We start from the raw sequence: 26767 nt of genomic DNA on the forward strand, positions 1-26767 counted from the left end.
ACGCGTTCTCGACCGAGGGAGGCACGCCAGGAGGAGGGTCTCGAATCGGGAGCAACGCTGGAATTATAAAGTTCCACGAGATAAGAAAACGGGCATGGCTCCCAACATCCAGGGCTTTCCGTAAGAGGGTCATACCAAATCGCGGAATCCTAAGACTTTCGATTCTACTGAAATTTAAATATCAGCGATGGTCGAACGTGGCCCGTGGAATTTTTCCAAACTTTTATAATTATTCATTTTGTGATTATTTTCATGTATCTATTTTTCTCGAAACCGAGTACTTCTTCAGCACTAAATCTTTAAAGCGTGCACATTCCTCTAACATCTATCTTTGATAACAAAATATTTTTCTTCGTGACTGCTCCGCAGTGGTCCTAGACTGCAAGGTAAATAGAAAAACATTCCGTTATATCTTCTTTTAAATTAATGACCTTGAAACGCCCTCAGTATCTCCGTCTGGAATCAAACAACTCCTGCCTCAAACATTCTTTCACACCTCCGAAAATGACCCATTTATTTCATTTATTTCTAAAGAATTAGCTGAATAACGAAAGTCTCCTTGCCGTATCCAATTTAAAATTAGAGTCCTCTCAAGCGACGCAATGCTATCGCTGGAGGATAGAACTTAATCTGTCACGAGGTATTTAAAGAATGGAGGTAAACTCGAAGCAGGGCAACTTAGATAACAGTTATCGTTTTCGTAGATTATCCTCCCTTCCAGATTAATTTCTGATTCGGTGCTGTCGACCGTATTGCCGCAGTCTCGAGGGAACTCGAAGCCAAGAATTATTGGAGTTGGATATCGCACGGGTATCTAGGTAATTCCATGAAGCCACGACGGAGGAGATGAGGAGGGAGGCTGAAATTGGCCGTTGCGGTTCGATTGAAAGACAGACGAAGGATGTGAAATACTCCTTTAATAATACCTGACGAAGCAAATATATAGAAATCTATGATACATTCGCGGTTTCGGGGCCAGTCGTTTAAATAAAACTCGTCTTTCGTTGCTCTTCGTCGGACGATTAGCTGCAGCAGTGCTCGGTTAAATGAGAAAATTTCACCCCGGAAAATTGCGAAAGAATCATCCCTGCTAAAATTAATGTTCTTCCTGACATCGAACTTTAAAGCGGTGCAGCGCTTTTCACTCGCAATGTTTTCGATCAAACATCAGAATACTCTTTAATAAACTTTCTATTAGATACAATTAAAAATAGCTCAGATGAGCCCATGTATCGATTTCTTTTTACCAAGAAAACCTCATAAATGCACAAATAACTGTGTTGCTGGCATCGGCACCGCTTCGAAGTTCGCTAACCGAGCACCTGAAGACATGTACTCGTGATTCCTCCCACTTTTGATGTATCTCACTCGACACCAAATTCTGGAATGAACCCGCGACCTAGTAATGGAGAACCACCCGATTTCTCTCATTTAGACGCGCACTACTGCACTCTACTCACACGGAGAATGGTACATCCCCGTTGATCCTCCACGTTAAATGTCTTTATCTTTTTACAAACCTTAAAATAGTCCCGTAACAAACTCGTATCTCAGTCCGCTCAGCGTCTCTTCGCATCGGAGCTTCCGGAGCACTCACGCGATCACCATTCGCGAACATCGTCACCTACGAACGATTAGGAAGAAACTGGAGAACGATTGGCTCAGTTTTCGTTCTCCTAGCGTAAACAGTTTATATCACAGACAATCGACGAAGGGCGTCGTTATGCTCTCGCCGCGTTGACGGAATCCTGGTCGGGTTTGGTGGGCAGCGGCCTGTTCGCCATCTTGCTGGCCGGAGTCGAGGTTTGGGGTTCAGGTAGTTCCGAGTAAAGGTGAGCCGTAGCGTCGGACGGTTCGGCGTACTCGCAGAGCAGAGAGTTTGGCCTCTTGTTGGTCGTCTTCGAGCCAAGAATGCTCTCGCCAAGCGCTTTCAAAAAGCTCATGGGCCTGCCTTGGTTTCTGATTGGCTCGAACTTTGGACTATCGGGGGGTCTGTGGTTTTCAGTCTTAGGGCTGGCGAATATTTGGCTTGCGTGAGCGTTGATGAGGTGATCGTTGACGACGTCTGGGGGTAGTGGCTGCGGGGCTCTTCCAGCAAGGGTAGCCAGGATAGGTTGGGAAAGTCGACTGGTGCTGGGAACTGTCTCGTCGCCAGGTAGTTCCGCGTACAAGTAGTTTTGTTCGTTGGGTTTTTGGTCTCGAGGCTCCGTGTACTCCGTCAGCGGTGGCCTGGGCTCTATTCCGCTGGGTAGCAATTTCTCTAACGATGGAGCTTTGGTGCCTACGCTGATCGAAGGTTTCGGAGGACCCCTGTTCTTTCTTCTAGGTCGAATCACGTCGTAGGCGTTCTCCTCTCTATCCGTTGGCTGTTTGTCATTGTTATTATTGCAACTCTCCTCGACCTTGATGAGATCGTACAAGTGCTCGATCATGTCCCTAGCTTGGTTGTAATTGTCAGGATCGTTCAGCCTCTCTCTGAGATCCCTCAGGTACTCCTCCGTGAGTTCCTCGGGTAGGGTCTGCGTGGCCTTGTTCTCCGTGTAAGGATAAAGTCCCTCGGCACCCTCTTCGTCGTCCGTCGCTTCTGGCTGAGTTTCCACCTCCAGAATCCTCGTTTCTGGCTGAAGACCTGCGTACTCGTGCACGCTGAGCCTCGAGATCGACCTGGCCGACGTGGCCGCGGTCATACCACTGCTGGGAGATAGCCAGCTGGTGAGATTCATCAAGTGACCCGACGTTAGCTTTGGACACACTCCACTTCTACGCATATACAGGATCCCCGAGGCCAGGATCACCACTAGCACGATGAACACTGCCACCACGCAGATCACCACGATAATCCTCTTTTCGCGCTGCAGCTGCTCCGAGTCGCTCATTTCCAGGTCGAAGTAGCCTTTGCGCCTCGGATAGACGTGAGGCCCGACGCTTGGAGGACTGACGCTTGGCTCTGGCTTCGCTGACGGCTTCTCGCAGTTGATGTGATCCCCTGCCGTGCAGATTACCTTTGCGAACAGTATGAGTAATTTATTTGGATGTTGGAGCAAATGAAATGTGGCTTGTTACGACGTTTACGTTTCGACCACCTGGGGTTCTCTTTGGAAAGATGCTGTCGTAACAGCTGATGAAGATATACAAGACTTAGAATAGAGAGGAAGAGGAAAGGCAGAGGCAAAATACTCGTTATGTTATTATGAAGGGTATCTTTAGTTGAGGTGAAGACAGCTTAACAAATCACCTCCCATTTGAGGTTGATATCATCCAAATGAGTTACTCGTACTATCGACAATTAATCAAAAGAGGGATTTGTTTACCTTGGTGAAGTTCCTCATGGACATGTAGCCCTGTGGGAGGTTGAAACACCTGTCCAGGAGTTGGTCGACCACGCAATAGCTGGAGTCCATCATCCACGAGACGGAGCTGTTCTTGCCCGTCACCTCGCGGATCCAACTGTCCAGGTTGCAGCTGCACTTCTCTTTGAAGTAATTGTTGCCGACGCGCGCGGTGTTCACTCGCTGGGAGATGGCGGCGAACTTCAGAGAACCTGGTCGTGCTCTTTGGATGTGATTTCCCGTGAAGGAGAACTCGAAGTTGGGAGCAGAGGTCGCGTCCACCTCTGCCATGATCGCGTCGGTTGCCAGGTCGACGAAGAGATTGTAGTCGATGGCTATGTGGTTCCACTGATGCAGAACGATCGCGCCCTGGTGCAGGTTCTGAAACTCGTTGTTATTGAAGCTGACCGTGGCGGCGGATATGTCGATGGCACCGGTCTCCACGTCGGATAGTCTGGAAAAGTGAAAGGGACATTTTCTTCACGTACCTGGGAGGTTAATTGCAACTTGTTTGTGGAAGGAAGTTGGATTCTAGTTGGCTGGTTTATTATCGAGGAACGCGACTGTTTGACTTATTTTTTGTCCTGATGGCCAGGATAACTTTGGTAATATACAACAGTAGAGAGTTTTAGCACAGATTAGATTTGTAATTCCACGCATTCATTCAAATTTTGATCGCGAGCAGACTATCGCGAATAGAAATTCGCTTACAATAAAAACCATGAACCTACCTCGAATATTGTATCGTGAGATTGTCGTGACCAGCTTTGAAGGCACCCCTCTCTATGCTCTTTAACCTAACATCCACGAATTCGAGGCTCTGGATGAGGGCCCTGTCGCTGAACGCGCCAGTCTCGATCTCCAAGATGGACGCGTTGCTGATGGTCACGCTGAAGATCGTCATGGCGCAGAAGGCATCCTTGCGGATCACTTTCGTCCAGATATCGTCCATGCGAACCTCCGCGATCGCCGATGGAAACACCGCCGTCGGTAGCTCCGTGATTCTCACGCTTTGGAACATAATCTAGGTCGTGGGATCAGAAATCGAGATTATAGGAAAATCGTCAGGAAGACTGGTGCAGCTGTTGGAGAGCTGCCAACTCATAGGGAAGCGTGTTCCATGCACGTTTATCGAGATAATTCCTCGATCGGCTGATTTATTCCTGCCCGCGCCGAACGAGCAAATAAACAGGGGCGGCTTTAGACTCCGTCTTTTTATAAACGTGACGGGTTCGCGAATTTTGATGAAAATTCGGGTCGTTTTCACGAATGCTGAATATCACGAATTCATCGAAGGTGTACTTCAAAGAGTTGAGTCGTATGACTGACTCTCTGATGCCTGAATTTTATTCTTTCCTTCGAGAAACAAATCCTATCTTGTCAATTCTATTTATTTTCCGAATGAAATTATTTCTTGGCTGTTTATATGCTCGCGTAATTAATCGGATGCCACTTCAAATAATAAGTAGCTACATCCTCGAGTGTCAGAATCGTTCGGATCGATACATCGTCGGAATTGTTCAAGCAGAATTGTAAACACACGTGTATTGTGGATTTCAATTTAGTACGGTAACATACGCGCCCGTAAAATGTTTGCATTTTGCCACAGGTTGCGATAACAACTCGCCAAAATAAAAACAAATAAAATGTGTGCCCGTGTAGAGTAGAAATCGAATATCCAGCGGAGAAAAACAATGGCGCCAGATTCGAATAAAAGACTAACAAAGCAGCAATGTATCGTATAGAAAAATTGAACAAGAAAATTAATTGAAGCCCCTGCGCAACTATAAAACTTGATCGAATTTCGACACAGGTATAGTGCAAAGAGATGATTAAACAAAATTCCAGCTTCAGCTAAAATTCAGCACAGAGAGATTTCACAGATCTGCTGAATTACAAAATTAATCAAATTCCCTCTGTGCTAATATAAAATACAGGCGAAATTCGACGAAGAATTCAAAGGGTTGGTGAAGTAAAATCCCAGCAGCTACATAAATAGCAAATGTTGAAGGACCATGTGTGGGAATTAGGGATTGATAATTCTGCAGTGTCGAAGAAGCTATTACTCTTCGTTCTAGAGTCAACTTCAGAATTCATAAGTTTGTAAATTAATACTAAACATGTTTCTATCATGATGGTACAAATGACTAGTCTTAGTGGAAAGGCAGCTAGTCTATCATACTGTATATTAATTCAATAAATCCTTGTTATTGTACAATTTAATTTAGAACTACAGTTGGCTTGTTAAATTAAGAATTAATTTAAAAATTGTATAAATCTGCCGACCTTGGTCGCTGGTCCATGTCGGCCGTGCTGAGAAGCTTCGAGCTTGAACGCGTTGCTGGACAGGTCCAGAGTGGGCACCTCCTTGACTGCTATCCAAAGCAATCGCGAGAAAGCGTTGGGCTTGATCCCCACGTGTTTGCATCTCGATATCGACACGCTCAGCGTCCCCCTCGAGTTCCTGAACGCGTGACTCTCGAGGATTACGCTGTTGCACTCGGACACCTCTAAGTGCGTGTTGGGGGCACTCAGGTTCTGAAAGGCCTGCCTCTTGGCCACCAGGCTGTAAATCCCCGACACGTGAACACGCTTCAGAGGTGCGCCGTCCGCGAACGCTCCAGACTGGATCCTCAACTCCCTGCAGTGGGACACCTCCACCTCCATCACGTCCGACGGAATGGTTCCCTCCAGTAACTCCACGTCCTGTCGACAAAAAGGTCGAAATAAAATTAGTTTACAGCTTGGAACCCGGATTGGCGCTGGGTCGTCGGAAGCGTTGATCGGTGGAGAAGGTATTTTAATCTCTCGTAGGGCTACTTTGGAAACTTTTGATCCCCTGGCTGGTGATCTATTGCGTGGTTACGACAGGTAGCTTGGCTTCTTTTTGTGGGATGTTCCAAAAATTTATGTGGGTACCTTGGGGAGGGAAAATCTTGATCCATGATACGAGGGAATAGCGTTACGATTTGAACAGCATGCCTACGATTTTATTATTATTTTTTTTTTAATGTACAGTGTAATGTATATGTGCGTGTGTGTATTGTAAATTTCGAGTAATTACGAGCTCTGTCCTCTCGATGGGATCTTCCACCCTAATTCCGTAACGATGGAAAGAACCAAGGAGGGGATTTTAGTAGGTCCCTCGAGAATAATTTCTCGGAATAATAATTCGCGTGTTACGGCTTCGCCCGACGTCGAATGATAATTAGATAGTTAAAAATCTCCATAATGAAACGGAAGTCCTTTAGCCTGTCGTGTTTTAAAGTCAAGAAGTGAATTCCTATTGGAGCGAATTACTTGAAGGGCGAAATTGCGAAACTGTTTCGGGAAAAAGGAAAAGCGCGACACGCTGGGACGGTCTCTTCAATTAACTATCACGCAATAATTATTTTTGCGGCTGTTAATTAATTACCCGTGCCATCGACTCTTACAAATTTGCGATCTAATTCAATTTCTGCGCTCGAAATCAAATTCCCGCGCAATTGCCTCGACCCCTGTTCGCATTGTCGAGCGCCATTTCATAGTCACTGCGAAATTTTAATTCAATTACATTCGAACAGAAATGCGACGAAAGGGTCGCTCGTCGCCAAAGAAGAGAGATAATCGATTCCTCTTCATTTTTTAGCATCGTGTGATATCATCGCGAGAGAACTCTTTCAAAATTAAACGATTGGACGCTTGAAACTCTCGGGAAGCTTTTAAAATAAAAATGAAGCACGCACACTTGTGTCGATATCGTCGTTTAAAACGAATGAAAGATGTTCGATTGAAGTGTCAAATGTCTATTGTATAGCTGGTACTTTTCTTTCCCATAAAAAAAGTGATTTATTTCCCTCTTCAAACCATCCACGAGTCTGTGCATAATGTTTCGATGTATGAAAGTCGCGACGCCGGGGATCGAGTACGCTCAGAAGCAATTCTCGATGTTCACGAACCGGAAGATGAATCCGTAATGAGGCGGAAACTCATTCTATGCGCGGGTCTTCGTGAAAAATGAATCACGTCAGCTGAAACACGCGATTACCAGGAATATCTGTATCGTGTTGCGTTTGCTCAAGGCTACGCGTTTACATATTTATTGCGTAACTGGCAACCAACGAACACACTCCGTGACAGAAAGTTTTGCATCTACTCACTTATGTTTTCTTTCTGTTTGGAATAAACAAGAATTCTATCATTTAATTCCTGGTACAAACGTAAATTCCATTATCAACTTATGTCACTTGGAACATCTTTATGAATAAGTTCTCACGATATTAATCTATTTATTTCGAAAGAGATTCAACAGTTCTAGTGATAGAAGACGATGTATGTTTCGTAACCAGACTCTCGTAAATCGACGCAATTTCAAGATCGCCATTTGCGTTGGAAATAGGACTGTTAACAACATCGCGAAAATCTTTGTGCCGTAGCATTCTCTTTGAACCGCCTAGGACAAAAGATCTACCATGAAATTTGAATGAATAACACGAAAAATCGAATTTCCTCTTGTTCCTCGTTAAACAACGAAACAAACCAATTGTTTTTGTCCTTATTCCCTCGAAGCTCGTTCGCCAGACACGGTTAAAATTCATTGTCAAGGGAAACGAGTACGGTTCAATGTAAGTTCGCAAACTCATTGTCCCAGGTCTCATAAAATATTGCAAACTCGACGAATGACCGCATTGGCCTGTACTTCGCGTAGAATTATGATTTGTAACCAGTTCTGGAAGACGTTTGCTGAAGAGAAACTTGTTTTATGAAACGGAACTTCGTTTGGTTCCCTTTTGGTACATTACTAGAAAATTTATCGCGATTGGATGACACAACCTCTTTTTAAGATGCGACAAGTTGACTAAATTCACATTCATTTTAAGTAGAGGACTTTCGAGCACTCGGAATTTCTAAAAGGGAAGTTCGTTAAAATCTGATGCATTTCTTACCGAGTTTTATTAACATTACAAACTGTTTGCGTAGCATAAGAATTTAGAGAAATACTTACGTCCAATGACTACAATTGCGAATACATAAACTTCACCAAAAGCATATACATTTTTCAAAGACAAAATATGAATGATTGCAAGCGGTTTCCCAAAAGTGTAACCGAATACAGTTCTCTCATACTGAGCGTTTAATATGAAACACGTACAATATTAAAATGTGAAATATGACACGCGATTATACTTTTCATCGCTTTGGAATATTTTGGAGTATAAGCGATGAAAAAGAGAAATAATAAATGGTAGCAACGAAAACCGGCGACGACAATCGAATTAAATCGCCTGTCATGGCCAAGCGAGACGTCGATACGGCGTTTGTGTTTTCGGTGCCATACTAATCAGGTTCTCAGCAAAGGAGCGAAAGAGAAGGAGAGAAATTGTTGGCCCACGACTGGTTACCTTTAAAAGTACTTCCGCTGACGTCGGCTTCCTGGCCGTTCCCCGCTATCTGTACGTTTGTCAGCGCGCCAGTTTAATGAAATGTTCGAACGCCATGCCAAGCAATAATTTCGCTGTTTCCCCCGCTGCTTTTTTAAACGCTGGAACGCGAAACGAGTCGCATACGCGGAATTATGAAATTGAAAATTAATGTTGACCGGAATCGTCAGGAATACGACCCTATTGGCATAGTAATTGGAAGTAGATAATCCTCCTGCGTGGAATTATTATTAACACATTAGTGACCAACAGATATTTTACGTTTCTAATACCGAGTACCGACGAAAACAATAAAATTCTGAAGCTGGACATCGCAAACTTGTACTGCTAGGACGAAGATGAAAATTAAAAATATGTTTTGAAATATCAGTGTTGTAAATATTTAGTGTATAAATTAAAAGATTTTCGTAATTTTGTCATAATCAGGAATAGAATTTGAACTGACGTGAATTCACGTCAGCGATTGCGAATGTATTAACATAATCGCACGAGAATTTTAATTTTCTATCGTTGCAATTTTACTTTATCTTGCAAGAACTCTTTTTGGTATTCTAAACAAGTGATTGAATCTGTGAGATTTTTAGATACCTCGTACAACAACATCATACAATAATATGCGAAAATTGTGTAAAAATTCCTCGTTTAAATTTACAGCGGTGTTTACCGAGTTTCAAACATATTACGCAGTAGAGTGTTAAATCAATATTTCTCAACCGATTGCATTTCACTTTCGGTACGGACCAAATTCCAGAGAGAATTGCGCGCAAATCGTTAATTGTGTTTCAATCAACGAACGTTTTCAACTTCTGGTACCCAATTACAATTTCGACTTTCAATGGTTGTCGATACGCTCTCGATTACATCTCAATCGCAGTGCCGTATAATCGACTGTGCAGGGTGCTTGGTGAAACGTGGTTAGGAATTTAAGACGCGGAAATATTAATAACTATTCTAAACAAAAAATTTTTATAGAAGGCGCTATGCCTTTACTCGAGAGAGAGTGACTGACCGAGAAAGAGTGTCTTGGGCCGGATTTCACTCATTCGCCCTAAGAACGCAACCTCGAGCGACCATTTTTCCAGCGTTTCACGCTTCTGTTCCAAATGAACGCAGGTTGACGAACGCTAGAAAGTGTTTCCGTTGGCGTGGAAGGGGCTCGAGATACGAGGGTATTAAGGGATTAGAGCATCTTTTCCGGGAGACTTATCCCACGGATCGACGTCTCGACTCCGTCGTCCGACCTGCGGAAGACCAACGAGAAGACTCCTCGAAACCGGCTCTGGTGCTTCGATAGACACAATGCACCCTTCCAACTAAGAAGTCTTTTGTCCAAGACCGCGCTTCCTCTCCGAGATACCTGCCGGTTGGCTCGTTACTCGAAAAAATAGGCTCCCAGACGCTCCTCAGTGATTCACCCGTGAATCCTGTATTCAAGGGGCCGATCGTGTTATCGTTTCATCGTTTGAAAACGCTGTTTCGTTGGTGGGACACGGTGCAACGATGGGCCACGTTTTCTCATGTAAATTTCAAATACTCCCGCGACTCGTAGCGTGTTTAGATTTCGGTCTGACGACGATTTCCCGCTCGCTGTTTACGCGAACGAGGGAACGCCGTGGGAAAGCACTTTTCGAGGATTTCCTAAACTGTTACGTATCACACCCCCCCCCCCCCAGCATCCTCCGTCCCTTTTCGCGAAGATAAACTTCGCAACGTACGCGAATATAAATCACCGTGGCCGGGCGTGTTCGGGGAATCCCAGGAAAAATGAGCCACGACCGATCCGAGCGACAAGCGCACTCCATTTTTCTACTCCTTTCGCAAATTGGACGCGAAAGTTTCCTCCGATGTTAATATTTCGCGCTGTGTAGCGCAAGGTGTTGCGAACTTATTCAAAATCGGAGAAATGTTCCTCTCTTAATATGGAGTTGCTTTAAATTTTGCTGCGACACCTCTTAAGGAATAAAATATTAAGAGATCAGTGTCAAAGAAGCATTCTTATTTCAAGGGGATGAAACGATCGATTCATTTGTATAGTCTAACAAATATTGAGTTCAACACTAAACCACGCAGATAAAGCCCCATGCGCTTCAAACTTCGGCTCCATCACTTTTCTTTTTCTTCCTAAATTTATAAGTCATGTTATAATTTCTCTATTTGTCAAATTGTTATAATAAATACAAAGTAATTAAATTCTTTTCTAATTTAATGATACATATAGTAGAACCTGAACCTGCTTCGTCGTTAAGGAAGAGAGTTTTCGAGGGATCGGAACACGATTCTTTTCCACGTTTTCTTCTTCTTCTTTAATACTTCTACTATCTACCGCAACCCTGAACGCATGATACACTTTAAGGTTTTGGGAGAAATATCATAGACTCTCTCCGCCACTTCCACGAAGAGACTTTCTATTTTTCCAAGGGTGTTCCCGAAAATTTGTTTATCTTTCCCGTCACGCTATTCTCGATTTCGCCTCGCGCCGAGTTCCCGAGGAAAGCCTGCCCCTTTACCTCGGACTCTTCCCCCTTTTTGGTGAGCTAAATTCGTTATCTGGGGATATTTTCGGTCACCGAGATATCACAACATCCATTTGGGAACGCTGGCTAAAGCGATTCTAGCTGCGACCAGGCTTGATTCATTGTAATGCGCTCGGCAAGCCCGCGGAAAGAGATACGAACGTTTTCCGCGGAAAGCGTGCGCGAGGAATAATTAAATAATTGTTCTTGTAAATCACGACACCATCTGGTTGCGCTTCGTGCTCTCGACTCGGCGCGGTGGTTTCCGTTCTGTGGGAGAGGTGCTTTCGGAATACTTCGAAAGTCCTAATTAGAAAATAATAATTCACGATAATTCAGACACAAATTTCAAATACACAATCCTTTGGCCAGTTATTTATTATTCTGCCCATCTCGAGGTCGTAGCTTCAACTTTCCTGACGCGATTGCGTCACAGTAAGGCGAAGCTGTTCAGCTACTGTTGCTGTTCTTTTTTCATAGTCACCGCCTCCAACCAACGCGATTTACCGGCTCAGTTTCAACCGACGTGTTCGCCTTGAACTCACGGGAACTCAGGTGGAAAAAAATCGTGTTCCGATCGCTCAGAGATTCCTTCCTCGATGACGGAGCTCCTTTAGCTTCTACTATATATATCATTAATATTAGAAAGGAATTCAATTACTTTCTATTCGTTATAACTTTATGAACACCAAAAACGTGGAAATTGATATTGCAATAAGACACCGCCTGTCAAATACATTTTGACAAATAGAGAAGTTACGACATGACTTGTAAATTTAGGAAGAAGAGGCTAATTTTAGTAGCAGCACTTGTTTAGGGGCTTCGACGAAGCAGGGGCCTCAAGCAGGGCCCTCAAGCTTTGCGTGGTTCTGTTGTGAGGCAACTAACGGTCCTGATTAACACCCACGCGAATGATTGTTAATTGGACCGGGAGAACCGAGCTGTAGGTTGCAAATGGATGAAAACGGTGTCAGGCAATGTGCCACCGCGAACAATGGGGCCAATGTGCCTGGAAGTCTTTAGAAGTTACGAGCCGTGGACTCTGTTCCTCGATCACACGCCTCGATTAGGGCTCCCCCGTTCGTGAGCAACGGCTCCCTTCTGCGCTCTTTTCCTCGAAAAGTGCGGCGAGATTTTTTTGGATGTTCGTGAGAAGCAGAGGGTAGGAGAAACTACTTTGTGGAGGTATCAGCGAAGGGTTCAACGAATGCTCGAACAGCGAATGAGATTTTGTTTCGCGCGAAAGACGATCGCGTGACGAAAGTACGATCGGGGACAGGGTGCGGCGATGCGACTGCATCTGCTTCCTGTCGACCACTCCTGACCTGTCACTCCATTAAGAAATGAACTCGCAACGGAACCGTCGAATTACATTCTGTTTCGCTTATTACCGCAATCTTTGCATTGAAACAGCGGGCCCGGGTCGTACGAATCGTTTTAGCACCCCATTCATTTTCTGTTGGGCGGTCTCGAAACCTCGATATCAACGTTCATCGTATAAAATATGACCTCCTCGTAAATCACACGAGAATTCCACGAACGTATTGATGTATTGCTGGGAGAAAGAATGATCGATTTGATGCGAATTTCAATCAATAAAAAATTGCGAGCACTTGGACTCGAAAATGGAGAACAAATCTATACAAAATTGAAAATAAAAAATTAAATTGTTCTGGGTCCCTATTTAATCTTTAAATATATCGAATATGGAGACTATGCAGATATACACTGGCGAATGAAATCACAAAGTGCAAGCTCGATTAGAGGCCCAGTTAACTAAATATACCGGAGGCTCGTTAAAAATATGAGGGATTTATGCGCGCGATTCCCTGTAACGCGCGACAAGAGGCTGGAGACATTTTCTCGAGTCCATCGGTGACGTCACGCTCGGTGCATCGCTCCGAACAGCTGGGACGATCTTTGAAATAAAGAGCAACGGGGCCACGAACGGGAGGGAAACGCTTCCTACCAGTTTTCGTACGTGTATTCGCCAGATACACGAGACCTGTTTTCACTTCTCGATGAATGACTAAGACCGCTCTTAAAATTCGTGCCATTTCGTGCGCTGACTCAAAGGATGAGACGGGGATAACGCTGGCTATTTCTGCATCTAGTTCCCGGCACAAAGAGGACCTCCGGTTATGAACGACGCCCGAATTCGACGCTTCAGCGTCCAATCCTGTTCGCGAATTAATTGGAGAGTTGACTCATTAATGGCAACGGTGACACACAGGTTCTTTTGTTTACAGATACGAGACGATGATGAGGCGCGGTCAAGGTTTTTAATGTTGATGTCGTGTGGAGGCGTATAGGAAGGAAGATGACACCACTTACAAGACGAGTGTTTAGCAGCCTAAGTTGTCGCGTTCGTAGGAATATTTTACCTCGTTACAGAGACTCCGTTTTAAAAGATTCAGTTAGCACCGCTTCCATAATGAATGGCTCAATTATAGAACCAGACGCTGGATAAATTACTAAAACCCTGAATAGCCCAATGACGCGGTTGTGGAAGAAAGCAGTAATTCTGGAATCGTTTAATCTGAACGTGATGTTATACCGAATATTCTTGGATGTTTGATCTTCGATCTTCGATTTTGTAGCAATGAATACGAGTGCCACCTGGAGTGTTATTTAAAGCCTGCGTTGTATCGACGAAACCGTTCCGAAAATTTGTGACCCAGAAAAATGACAGCAACCCTAAAAAGAAGAAGTTTACTTATTTAAAAGAATAGAAGGGTGCTCCAAGCCTTTGGACGGAAGTGTACGCTTTCGAGGCTCGTTACCCTGTTATCAACAACCCACATAACCATGCACCGTCGGCGCGATACCTTTGAAGGAGGTATTAAAAAAGAAAGAATCTTTAGAAGGATGGCTACCGTATGGTGTAAAGTTTCAATGAGGGGACAGAGAGCTGCAGCGAGGAAATCCTCGCAGGATAATCGAATTTAGTCGTCGGCCGGGTCATAAGCGACAAGAGGGATGATGTTACCAACCCTTCCCGCGTTGGGTTTTCGCGTTTCGAAGGTTTCCCCGTGAAACTTTGCCATGGACAGTCGGGGAACGTCGCCGCTCGGACGAAAGAGGGTTGCGTACGAAGAGCTGCGCCCCCGGGCGTCGTCTGAGGAGAAAGGAAACAAACGGAAGGAAACACAAAGTCCCCAGCTACGGTTTCGGCCCCCAGGGGACCGAGAAAGGAATTCCTACGAGTTGCCGGTCGAAATTATACAAGGGCGGCTGAGTTCCCCGAGGATAAACAAACGATTTAAGATTGCACGACTCACGTTGAGCTTCAGAACGAAGAGATCTCGGTAAACGCGAACAGAAAACCTCGCTTTGAGGGAATAAACGAATTTTAATTAAGCTCACTATCTGTTATCATTTGTGACTTGAAAGAAATTTAGTATTAAGTCTGCTACCCAAAATAATGCGAAACATTCTAAGGGAAACCACCAGATAAGAATTTTTTTTTTAAATTGGTAAAAGTCACTAGAGTATAGCGCATGAGGTTGGTGCAACCATATTGACGAAGCAAATCATTTCTCAATGGAGTTTTTAGATGTTAATATATAGTCAGTCTCATAAATATTCGTATCTTCTATATCTATTGAAGAAATTTGTTTAGATTAAATGATAGGTTCGATGTTTCCAAGTGTACGTTTGTATAAATATATGCATCTATAAGATTATTCATATACATATTTATAATGAAAAATTCATTTGGCAATATCAAGACTATTATTTAATTTAGCCAAACTTCTTCGATAGACATAGAGAGTGCGAATATTTATGAGATTGGCTGTATCTATAAAGTATTACCGTGTTAGGGTAGCCATACAATTTTTTCTCTTAATTAAAACAGAGTTAAAGACTGTTGTACATTTGGTCTAATTGGTACCAGTATAATCTGTATTGATTGTATGTATAGTTCTCTTGTGTATTCTCGTGCATCGGAAAGAGAATCTCAATTTCACATCCGAAGTACATAAACGATTAGATGTTACCAATATGTGGAATTCCCATTGAACGATCCGCAACATTCTCAGCGTGCTTAACTGAATTTCACTCATCGTAGGTACTCGACGTTAAACGGTACCACGTGAATCTAAACATGAGTTATGACAGCAGCAGATTGAGTACACCTCGCCAATAAACAATCGAATCATTTGGTCCGGTTCGTGCCAAATCGTTTCCAACGATATCAACGGCGCATCACGTTGTCCAAGAATGCAGGAGAAGGAGGGTTCCGTCAGTGCAACGCTGCAATTCTTTGCCGAATGTCAAAAAGCAAGTAGCATAATTTACAGCTTCCGTGGAAACTCGTGCCAGCGGTACTGAACGCGACCGACATAAATTACGAAGAGAAATTACTCTAGAAACACAAACAGCTCTTGGAATAATGTCTTCGTTGGAAGAGGCAAGGGCGTTCGCGGGCGTTTCGCGAAAGAGGCTCGTCTCAAGGCTCTTCGAATCGTATTTCGAAGCACCGTCGACCGCCCAAATTATACGGCAGAAGAAATACTCGATCGGGAAGATAAATAATTAAGCAGTTTCGAGACACGTGCCGCGAATGCCAAGCATAAGCGCCGCTCCGTTCGCTTCGATTTTAAGTCTACGAGTCACGAACTATCGGCGATCCGTCCGTTGAATCGAAATTGACGAACAACCCGACAATGGTGGTACCTGGACTGTAATGGACGATTCCCATTGGTGCTTAAGGGACGTTCACGCTCGACGGAAAATATTATTACGTCGAGATAAACACTGGGTAGCCGGGTGCTCGGCGAGAAACAAAAAATAATACATATTTGTGACCCTTAGATTATTCGGGTAAATAGCTTTCGGAATTGCACGTATATTATCATTAATTTTTGGCCGAATAATCAAAACTTTGACGTTCAACTCGCGGATAATTCGAAATTTCACGGGGATGTATAGGTTGAAAATTCGCAGCGCGAGAATTCGTGCCAAATGAAATTTCAAATATCAAATATTAACGTGCTCCAATTTTGGAACGCTAGACAACAATCAAAAGTTTGATATTTAATTCATTAATAATTCCAATTTCGCGAGGAAATGTAGGTCGAAAATTTGCATCGAAGATATTCGTACTACATTAATGTTTCAATAATGTATATTCGAGATTCAATTTTGAATCGTCGACGGAATGTAATTATCGTTCGTGTATGTGGGGTGGTTCTGGAAGCAAACATTTTAAAAACTGTACTATGATTTTAGTAACTCTGTGTGCAGGTATAATTAATTTATAAACGTGATCAATCATAAAATTATCAACAACAGAGGTGAGGAAATACGTTATGTTCCACCCCTAAGAAATTATTTATTAACCTTTTCTTTGGTAATAGTCACTGGTGACACTAAACCTTTAGATCGATCCAGTATAAGTAAATCGATTTTTTTGCCGGTAAATTTGTATTTTTGTTGTTTATTATACCGTTACCGACACGGGGATATATTTTTGTTCGACGTTAGTAGAAAGAAAGGATTAACCATCCTTAAAAAATCCTCTTTTAGTTGTAACTTCTCTCACGTATCAAGCGATCCTTTCCCACGATAAAAATTGTATCCAGTAGCCCCAGATCGTCCAAACATCTGCACGTTGCTTCGTTATCGCGAAAGGTTAGAGAGGAATGGAACGAAGTCGAGTCAAAAACAATGAAGCCTTCAGAAGTATTTGTAAAGTTTCGTCTACTGTTTCCTTCAGGCCCGAAATTGGCTGCGAGTACTGAAGCTAAATGAAGATACCCAGAACCAGACTACCCTTCCCCGTACAGGGATGGTCGGGTGTTTATAGTTGTAATTCAAGCTGAGACGACGGTAATCGAGTTATTCGAGATTCGATTAACCGCGCTCGACGCGTTGGAAATACCGTCTTCTTCGTGGATGGAGTTAACAGCAGTGAGTTTTTCCTTTGCACGTCTCAATTGTCGTTTCCGGTTCGTGCATCCTGTATTCGATGAAACTCGATCGTGTTTCGAGCTTAAACCGTTGATAGTCATTCTGTATCGATTCATATCGACGGAGCGGAAATAAACCTCCATTGAATAAAATGTAACCTGTTCTGCGCGGAGAAAGCAAATCAACGGTGTATCGTGATCGAGTGGGTTGGAGTTGGAACAGAAACAAATGACTAGATTTAATTACTGATATTTGGGGGGATCACGATGATCAAAAACTTGACGTTTCATTCATCGATCAATGACTTCAAATTTCGTAACAAGAGATCGTTGTATCTCAATTTAAAGATTTAAAAAAAATTTTTAAATTCGACACATCTTTGGCAAGTCATTAACTGTTAAATGTCTTTAATAGAAAGCAATAACTTCGTTATCTAACCAAGCGAACGGAACACCGAATTCCAGAGCGGTCATAAACTCGGTGAATCTATTTCCAGTGAAACGCATTTTCCCCGCCTTATCGAGCTTCCTCAAAACGACGTTTCGTCCAAGGGAACATCGCCTCCGCCGTTTATTTTTTCCTCCCTGACAAAGCGACGAGTTTCACCGACTTCTCGCGCATACCGCGGCACAGTAGCTCCTAATGGCGAAGATAACGATGTTATCTGCATGATTCAGAACCGAAGTAAACGAACAATCGGTGAAACGTGGCGTTTTCAAGGACTTTGATGTTTCCTGCGAGACAAACTCGCGAAAAGACACGCGTGCACGACGAGAAACAAAGATACGTGCAATTTTATTCAAACAATAAGTGACCAGCACAGCGATTGGTTTACATTGTATATTAAATTGCAGAGGGTTTCATTCTACAATTTCAATTCTAATTGTTATTCGACGAGTTTTTTCGCTATTCGAAGTGAATCAAAATTAGTAGTCATTTTGAAGTTACGGAGAAATTCAGCCGCTCGTGTAAACCTGCATAACTCAACTTCATGGGATACGTATTCATTACAACGTTGTTGCCCGAGGACTTTGAATTACAAAGTTTAGAACCAGAGATCAGAGAAAACCAACGTCGAGACAACGCCGCCAAGAAGAGGACGAGCAAAGAGAAGGAAAGATAAAGAGAGGATAAATTCAATGGTAATTCAGCTAGGAAAAAAGTCAAGGTTCTAAAGTTTTCTTTATAATAAATATCAAAGTTATTTTTTATTAGGTATCAAATCATTACACTAGAAGTATTAAATTCAAAAGGAACAAAATTTGCTTTCACTGCTACGTGTGTTTCTTTCGATTATCGATACTTAATATGCAACGCAATTGAACAACTCTTTCTACGATAAGTCACGGAAGCATCTCCGATGCGAAACCTGCAGGAACGCGAACGGTAAAAAGCAGATAACTAAAAATAAACAGCATAAATGTCGCTGTCGGGTAAAAGTCTGGCATGGGACTTCCGTTTCAACTTGACACGACAGCCAGACTTGCGAACGAAACCATGATAAGCGGTTGCGTGAGATGGAAATTACATAGAGCATACGAGACGTGTTTTCGAAGATGGTCTGGAGGTGATAATCGATAACAGGAATAGTATCAACCAACGCTCCCAACTACTGTTTACTTCGAATCATGTTGCGAATCCATGTACGGACGAAAGGAGAGACCCGCGAACACGAGACTCCAGGTAGTCCGAGCTGAGTTCAATGTCCGATCGATGGATCACCTTGCAAGAGAGCAGCGTGCGCTGGATATACCGCTTGTATCGTCAAAATAGCCGCGAGTACATTTCGACCTCGAATTCCTTTAGAATCGATAGATTGGGCGAAGAAGATGATTATGCAGCGAGGTGCATAGTGTTATCTAAATGATATACATGGATGCCTAAACAAATGCTGTTTTATACATAAAAATATGTAAAAAGACCAAAAGAATAGTAATCCATTAGGATATCGACACGATAAATTAAAATTTGTCACATTTGCGAGTTATAAAGATGGCTGAAAATTAAAAATCATGAACAACCTAAGTTGCTCTCCATTTTTGCACTTTCAAGCCTCCCTGTCATTCCCCACAAAATTCTGAGAGTCCAAAGGATTGAAATCGTCATAAAAACGCACTTCAACTTAAAACAAAAATAATACGCTGAATCTCCACAATTATTTACTCCATACAATGTTCTTTTGTACCTTTATAGCTTTCGTAAAAACATTTAATAACTTCATCCCTTTCGAATCGAACACCTTGTATAATAACTTGGTCTTGTTAGCGCTGATATTATACACGCAGAGATTTTTTTTTAGTAAAGGGGCCATCTGTTGTGGAGCAAACAAAAATGAAAACTATCCTGGTTTATCGTCGATAAAAATGTTTAATAGCCACGCGTGGGTGTTATCTTATAACATCGCTGGTGGTCGAACCGCAACGTCCCGGCCGCAAAACCACCGCATTTACGCGTACGCGTGCATTTACCCGTTTCGCTCTCGCGTGAATTTCGCGTGCCCCCCGAAAGCGTCATGGCTGTCACGGGAATGCCGGAAGTTAATTCGTGGAATGACGGTGCACGCGCTGTCGCTCCTCTCCCCCTGCACCAGACGGAATTACTTTCGTCGAGCATATGGGCCAGCGACACACGAAACCGAGAGATACATCCGATCCACCGCCATCACGCCCTCTCACCCTCGTCGAGGGATAATTCGGTTAATTGTCGGCGATCCGAACTGCTGATGTTTGCTGCTATCCACGCAGACCGTTTTTTATAGCGATTTCAATCCTTTGGACTCTCAGGATTTGGGATAGGGAGAGTTGAATGTGCGAAAATGGAGAGCAGCTTAGGTTATTCGTGATTTTTAGTTTTCAGCCATCTTTATAACTCGCAAATGTGACAAATTTTAATTTATCGAGTCGATATCCTAATGTTTCCTTCATCTTTGGAACCTGTGAGAATTTGTGTATCTCCTTCGATGTGGGCAGATGTCTCTTTTGTCTACAGTGTAATACGCCACTGGGTTAGCCGTCAGACAATTATGGCAAACGTGTCACGGCCACAGCCATTCCGCACACAAAGTACTCTCGACGACTGAAATCTTAAACAGTGCCGAAGATTGTGGGTTACGTGAGCCACTCGAGAACGTCGAGTACCTCCCACCAGTTTAAGCTACTTGGGCGATATTCCTGTCAGCGGCTCGGTCTTTAAATCGACGGGACATCATTTCGATACTAACCTTCCAATTTTCTTTCAATTAATGATGATTATTAAGGGTTGACGTTGCGACAATTATTAAAATGTGAAGACGTGGCTTACAACTGGAACAGACGTTTCGGTTGTTTGAAAACTTGAAAAATTCTTTTGCTTGAGAATAAAAGGTTTCTCCTTCAAAAAATATCAAATCGAAGAAGATCTCGTTGCAGTGAAGAAAAGCGTTGATCTATGAACATGTTTAATATTTAAATACATCACTTCAAGGCTAGATAATCAACGACTTCATTCTCGGAACGCATCAGGACTTGGAACATTCCAAGATAATTAGCGAGACAAAAAAAAAAAGTTCCTCCGTTCAAGATCGTACTCGATAAATCACAGAGTGACGTTCGAGTGCGTTTCCCACGAGCGGCATCGCGGTCTTCGTAAAACGACCCGAGACGAATTTCAGTTTCCGCGGAAAACTTGAAAAGCCTGTATCCCAGCCGGAAACGCAGAAAAAACTTGGGACCCGACTAACTTTGCTTGCCGAGGGTCTAACAAAGTCATCAACGTGAGAATTCGAAAAGAACAAGCACCTAAACAATGAAACATTATTGGCCCAGCTTAAAAAAAAAAAAAAAATCAAAAGATATGAGATGAAGAGGCAACACTCGACAAGTATCTTTAGGTGATTCAGATTGAATCAGCCTGAGTGAAAGCATATGTAATACAATACATCTTTAGCACACCTTCAATTTTGCTTCGAAAAATGAAAATAGAAGGAGCTCAGTACCCTCGTCAAAGTCGCCATTTGACAAGGATACCCGAGGGGATTCCGAAATCTGAGCTCCAGAAATTGTTTTCTTCGCCACTCGATCGCTCCGAACGGTTTATCAGCTCGGAGGGAACGTGTATCGAATTTGAAAAAAGATATTTGTACCAATAAGATTATCGTTTCACTTTATAACTTCATTAGACGAGTCAGATCAGACAGACCCAAGGCAGACCGTGTCAGCGTTGCTCAACTTCTCTTGGAAGACTTCCTCGAGTGGACTGCGTGCCGGCGTCGTCCACGATACCGGAGAATCCGCCAACGCCTCGTATTTAAGATATGAGAAACGTCGGAAATATAAACTAGACGCGCGGTATAGGCGCACACTCGCCGTAAACGCGAATAATAATGTGAGAGTGGAGATGATGTATTATAATTACCGTGACGCGTAGCACGGCGCCAGCCACTCGCTATTGTTTAAAGTGCGAGGGCCGCTCAAAATGCAAACTAGGTGTATACTGCCGTGGAGTAGATAGACAAACCGTGGTCGTAAATGGTAATGGCGATGGAAAGGGGGGAGGGTGGATGCAAACGAAATGGCCGTGTATCCTGCACCCTCCGTTGCGCTTAGAAAGGTGCTTCATATTTAAAATACGGTAACTGTTCAAAGTACGAAGTAGCCGCGCGGGGTGTTTATGGTTTATTATGAGAGAAAAGTGGATAACAATGAGGGTAAAATATTTTGACCCTCTACTGCACGCTAGGTCCAATCGAGAATCTAATAAGGACGATCATAGTAATATTCATCGAGGCATTTATAACTCTGTATGAATACTTTCTTTTTGGAAGATCAAGTGAGTGGTGTTAGAGCCTAACTTCAGATATACAGTTAGTCCCATAAGTATTTATACTCTCTATGTCTATTGAAGATATTTCTCCAAATTTTGGCTTGGTTTGGTTTGGTGTTTCCAAATAAATGTTTCGTTATAAATATATACATGTGCAAAGTTAATTCGTGTATATATTTATGATTAAACATTTATTTGGAATCGTCGAGCCTATCATTTAATTTAGACAAATTTCTCCGATAAACAAACACTGTACGAATACTTATAGGACTGACTGTAGTTGTAGCAAATATTGACAATCATTTGTGTACTTAAGATAAAGTATTTGTCACGTTTGAAAAGGTAAGCTCGAGTGAACTTCGTGGAAGGTTCTACCGTCGGAGAATATTAAAGTTCGCTTGGTCATGCTTGCTGCAACCTATAAGCTGCTGATTATTTCAATAGTCGTGTGAGTCCGCATAAGCAGGCCCCCATAGCGTGCGTTCACGTACAACGTCTCGATTGCGACATTACCTTTCACGACGCCAGGAATCTCGACCGCGCACGCGAGTTACTTCTACCGGTCGACAAACACTCCTCGCAATTAGTGGATTTCTTTCCAGAATTGTTAACAAGACGTCGATGAGTAATCGCGTACGACACGCGATGAGTTGATATGCCCCCCGTCCTCCCATCGCGTTGCAATTCCAAGAAGTGTCTTGTTACCTGCACAGGACGATGTTTAATTGATAGAAAGATACTGTCAAGCTGGGAAATCAAGAATAGAGTTATGATTTATCGCTGCTCGCAAGTAATGGAAAAGAAACACACCTGGAAGAAGATTTTGTGTGAGTTCTGAATGGGATAAACGAGAGGATGATGATTCTTGAAACATAGTTAGATTGCAAATGCAATTACAGTGCAAACTTTGATTTCTTCGTATTAAAAGAGAAACTTGTTAGAAATTGACGAGAACGAATACGAATATAAGATAAGTATGGGGAAAGGGATTATTTTAAAGAAAATAAGATAAAATTCTAATTTTTAGAACGTGGAAACGTAACTGATTAGGGATCGATCCTGGATGATTTATCTACGACGCAATTGATGCTAAACAGCTCAAAGCTTATTAAAAAGTTCACCAATTGTCAACGCTGTCCGATAGATTTTAAAGTGAAATCAGGAGGGGGAAGACCAATGTCACGGTATTAAAAGTCGTGACTCTCCGGTCACGTGGAAACGGAGCTCAAGTGGACGGACCGGACTAACGGCAGGTTACACGCGCGATTTTGCAAGCGGGTACGGTGAATTACACACGCGCAAAGAGCGAGAGCGAGAGGGGTACGGCGGGCCACTTCGCACGTGTGACCAATCGTGATAACTCGAGTGTACTCGCGGGGTGTTACAGAGAATTATCGTCGGGAATGAACGAAGCAGGATGTCGGCTATATCTACGCCCCCGAGCGAATTCTCCAGACAAAGCCAGCAAACCGCAATCGGGCCAGATGCGCGTGCACGTATTGTGCACCGAGAGCCGTCCTAAAATAATTTATATTGCCCGCAAGGGTAATTTCAAACCGACTACTCGCGCGGCGATAATGCGCTGCGTGCCGCAATCTCGATTCACGCCGTTTATTGGGTTATCGAAGTTATCTGCCGCGCTAACCGGTGCCAGCTTAGATCCCGCCACGCTCGACGAAGGATTTCCGTGGCTTAATTGCGATGACGCGTTGGAAAGGGCAGAGTTGCATCGAGATACGAGAACGTCGATCTATCTCGCGGCGATCGCTGTTTCCTTTTCAACAGATATAGCATTTTGTCTAGATACGAGACTTCTCCGAGTCGAAGCGGAAATAGAGGGGTGAATATATTTCAACGTTTCGGGATCATGTAAATTTTCGATTAACGCCGGGTCTTTTATCGGGTGGAGATCTAAAGGTTTCGAATCGAATGAATTCCATGACGGTTTCACGTTAGTAATAGGTATCTAAATTTCTAAACCCTCTTGGCGGAGACGGCTGGAGGAATCTATTAAAGAAGCGTTTCTGGCGAGTCTTACAACGGATCAAAGGCAAAGGGTCACAATTTTTTCTGCCTTTCTGTGTTTGAGTTAATAACCACTGAGAGATAAATGAAACAAATTTTTTTTTTTTAATTATTATTAGAGAGAGACTCATTCATCGTGCTTTCCAGAACATGTACGGTTGGAGTCACCGGTAATCTGGCAGATCTTGCGTTCGACTTGACGCTATTAATAATTGGAACGATCCGTGCAAGCCAATTATCTACTAATACAGCATCAAGTAATTGCGAACTGTTCGAATGATTAATAGGATCACGTTTAATCCTGTACTGTGTAATGTGGCCGGGTGGAAAACCGATGAAAGCAGTCCGCGTAAAGCTCGCCAATAGAATGTTTGTTCTTACTTACATTCTGATGCAGAATTTTATGTTTTTACTCGGTTCATATCATTCTTTGATTATGTTATAGTTTAAGAAATAGGTCCTTTGTTTCTTCGTAAATAATCTATTTTTATGAAATATGAAAGTCTCCTCATCTTAACGGTCGGATCCTCGGCGCAGAAAGCTTACGATCAAGCCAGGAAATTTAAATTTTATTTTACTCTATACATCCTCGAATAACAAGTAAAAAACTAATAAGAAGAAATAACTTTCGCTTGTGGTAAAAATCGTCGATATTCTTAGCTCCCGTATCAAAGCCTGGCAACATTGGCGCTTGCCCCAAACACTCCCGATAACAGATCCACTAAGTTTCAGAATCCGTTATCGTTCCCTCCCTCTGATAAACAAATCGAGGCAAGAAAAGAACAGGGGGCAAAAACAAGCCGTTGCACTCGGATCAAAGAGAGGCGAAGCTGGTGGACGCCAGGGAGCGTAGCATGATAAACGACACCCATAATTTTTCCCTCCCCCGCGCCTTCGTCTCGGCGACACAGTGCCCGCATGATCACACTATGGTCGCTCGGTAACACCCAGAGATTCGTCGTGGACCGAAGTAGTAATTCGTTGAAAGAGCCTATTGTGAATAAATTGAGCCAGAGCAAGGATTGGGCAGCGGTCGTGGAGAGTTCGACGCGGCTGTCCTCTCGCTATCCGCGTGGTACGTTTTGTCCGCTCGAAATTCCCACCGCGGCTCCGTTGCCCCTTGCCCCGCAACCACGGGCACCCCGTTGCCCCGTCAATTTATTAATCCAAACGACCGCGCTGGACGACCGACCGACGGAACGAATAAAAGGCCCGCAGAGGTGTGACCGGTTCTCGAGAACGAGAACCATTGTGTACGTTTACACGGTCCGGATTCACGAACAAGTTATGACATCGACGTTCCACCGGGGAACATCAATTCCTGGTGTCTGGGAGGAAGTCACCAGGCTCTGATATCAACCAGACGCCTGCTGCAAAGAGTGGGAGGCTTGGATAGCGCTGGTGCTGGAGTTGGTGACTTCTTGGAATTGGATAGTTAGGCTTGGAGCGCTGAAGATTACAAAATAAACAAGAATTTCTCTGAAGAAAATAGGACACTCGATACGTGTATTATTTTGCAGACATATTCGTCTATGATTAACCCTTTGTAATCCTATGTCGAGCGAGGCTCGAGAAAATGTACTGAAATCAGAAAATTCTGTGTATTTTATTTTATAGGACCTAGATGAAAATATGTTCGATATCTGTCGCGATTAAAAGATTTAAAAGGTTCCTCTAGCTTATGCTGTTGCTACGAGTTCGTATCAAATTATAAACTATCCAAATAATCATAATCGAATGCACGATCACGAAGCCTGGAAGCATCGTCCAATATAATCTGAAAGAGGAATTATAGAAATCCAAGCTCATCGCGGAAGTGGCCCATGAAATCCGTGGATACGAGCGCGCGACACGATCGAGTCGTTTTCGTAGACTGCTCTAACGATAATTGGGCCAACCAATTAGAACCATAACGGGGTCGTCCAACGTATCCTCGACGTATGGGATACGAGTCACGCTTCTGTTCGTGGAACGTTCGTTTCCGTTGTAACTGCTTTTATCGTTCGCACGAGCGTTTCCAATCGTATTTGCTCTTGTCTCGCGCGATTACAATTGTTCCATCGTTATTGTACTGCGAGCAAATGTAACAGCCAGGAATTAAACGGGGACACGCGTCGACTCCGTTATTAATCGACGAATTCGTCCGTTCTGATCGCGTGGATATCGATTTGCAATTGAATTAGCGGCACAATGGTCCGTTTATCGCGGAAATCGGCGAACGTTATGCCTCTGCATGAAACTAATAAGGGGACTGGCTTAATACTTCCGTGTTTGACCTAATATTTTACTACTCGTGTAGTATTACATTGTCTAAATCAATCCATTGAATGAAATGTTTGTCCTTTAGAAAATGGCAATCTTTCCTTTGGCTTCCTCTGTGTCTCCAAAAGAAACGTAGATGTTATAGATGCTTACGTTAAAGGAAACGCTTTGTATTCCCATACGTTTGTATATACGCAGGTGATTGATTATCTTCTGAGAATCATCGATTTCACTCGCTACAACGATTCATCCGTTTGCATGGCCTGAATTAACTGATACACTATTGAAATACGTCAGCAGTCTCTTCACTATGTAAACAGTATGTGAATATTGTCTTGTTCTAATAATAGAATTCAAATGGTGATACTCGAATGATGACGGTAGACTAGTAATATTTGAATAACGACATTGAAGTAGCGATGGTGGAATGATGCTATCGAAATAGTAATGCTCGAGTAATGATATTTAAATGGTGGTATATGACTAATGGTATCCTGATAGT

The 26767-nt window shown here is 43.1% G+C and overlaps 2 protein-coding genes across 5 annotated transcripts in view; one reads left to right on the plus strand and one right to left on the minus strand.

Moving 5' to 3' along the window:
• The window catches only part of LOC128895046 (E3 ubiquitin-protein ligase MYCBP2), a 278943-nt gene that overhangs the window by 230019 nt on the left and 22157 nt on the right, over positions 1-26767 (plus strand). The window lies entirely within an intron of this gene.
• Positions 901-26767, minus strand: part of LOC128895051 (uncharacterized) — a 48589-nt gene continuing 22722 nt past the window's right edge. For both annotated transcript variants that reach the window (XM_054157274.1, XM_054157273.1), the window contains exons 2-5: positions 5616-6035; positions 4061-4353; positions 3312-3783; positions 901-3002 (exon numbers count right to left, since the gene is read on the minus strand). In XM_054157274.1, the coding sequence (XP_054013249.1) occupies positions 1722-3002; positions 3312-3783; positions 4061-4353; positions 5616-6035 (2466 nt within the window). In that variant the 3' untranslated portion in view covers positions 901-1721. The remainder of the gene's footprint in view (positions 3003-3311; positions 3784-4060; positions 4354-5615; positions 6036-26767) is intronic.

This window comes from Hylaeus anthracinus, unplaced genomic scaffold (assembly GCF_026225885.1).
Source record: "Hylaeus anthracinus isolate JK02 unplaced genomic scaffold, UHH_iyHylAnth1.0_haploid 4, whole genome shotgun sequence".
Lineage (NCBI taxonomy): Eukaryota > Metazoa > Arthropoda > Insecta > Hymenoptera > Colletidae > Hylaeus > Hylaeus anthracinus.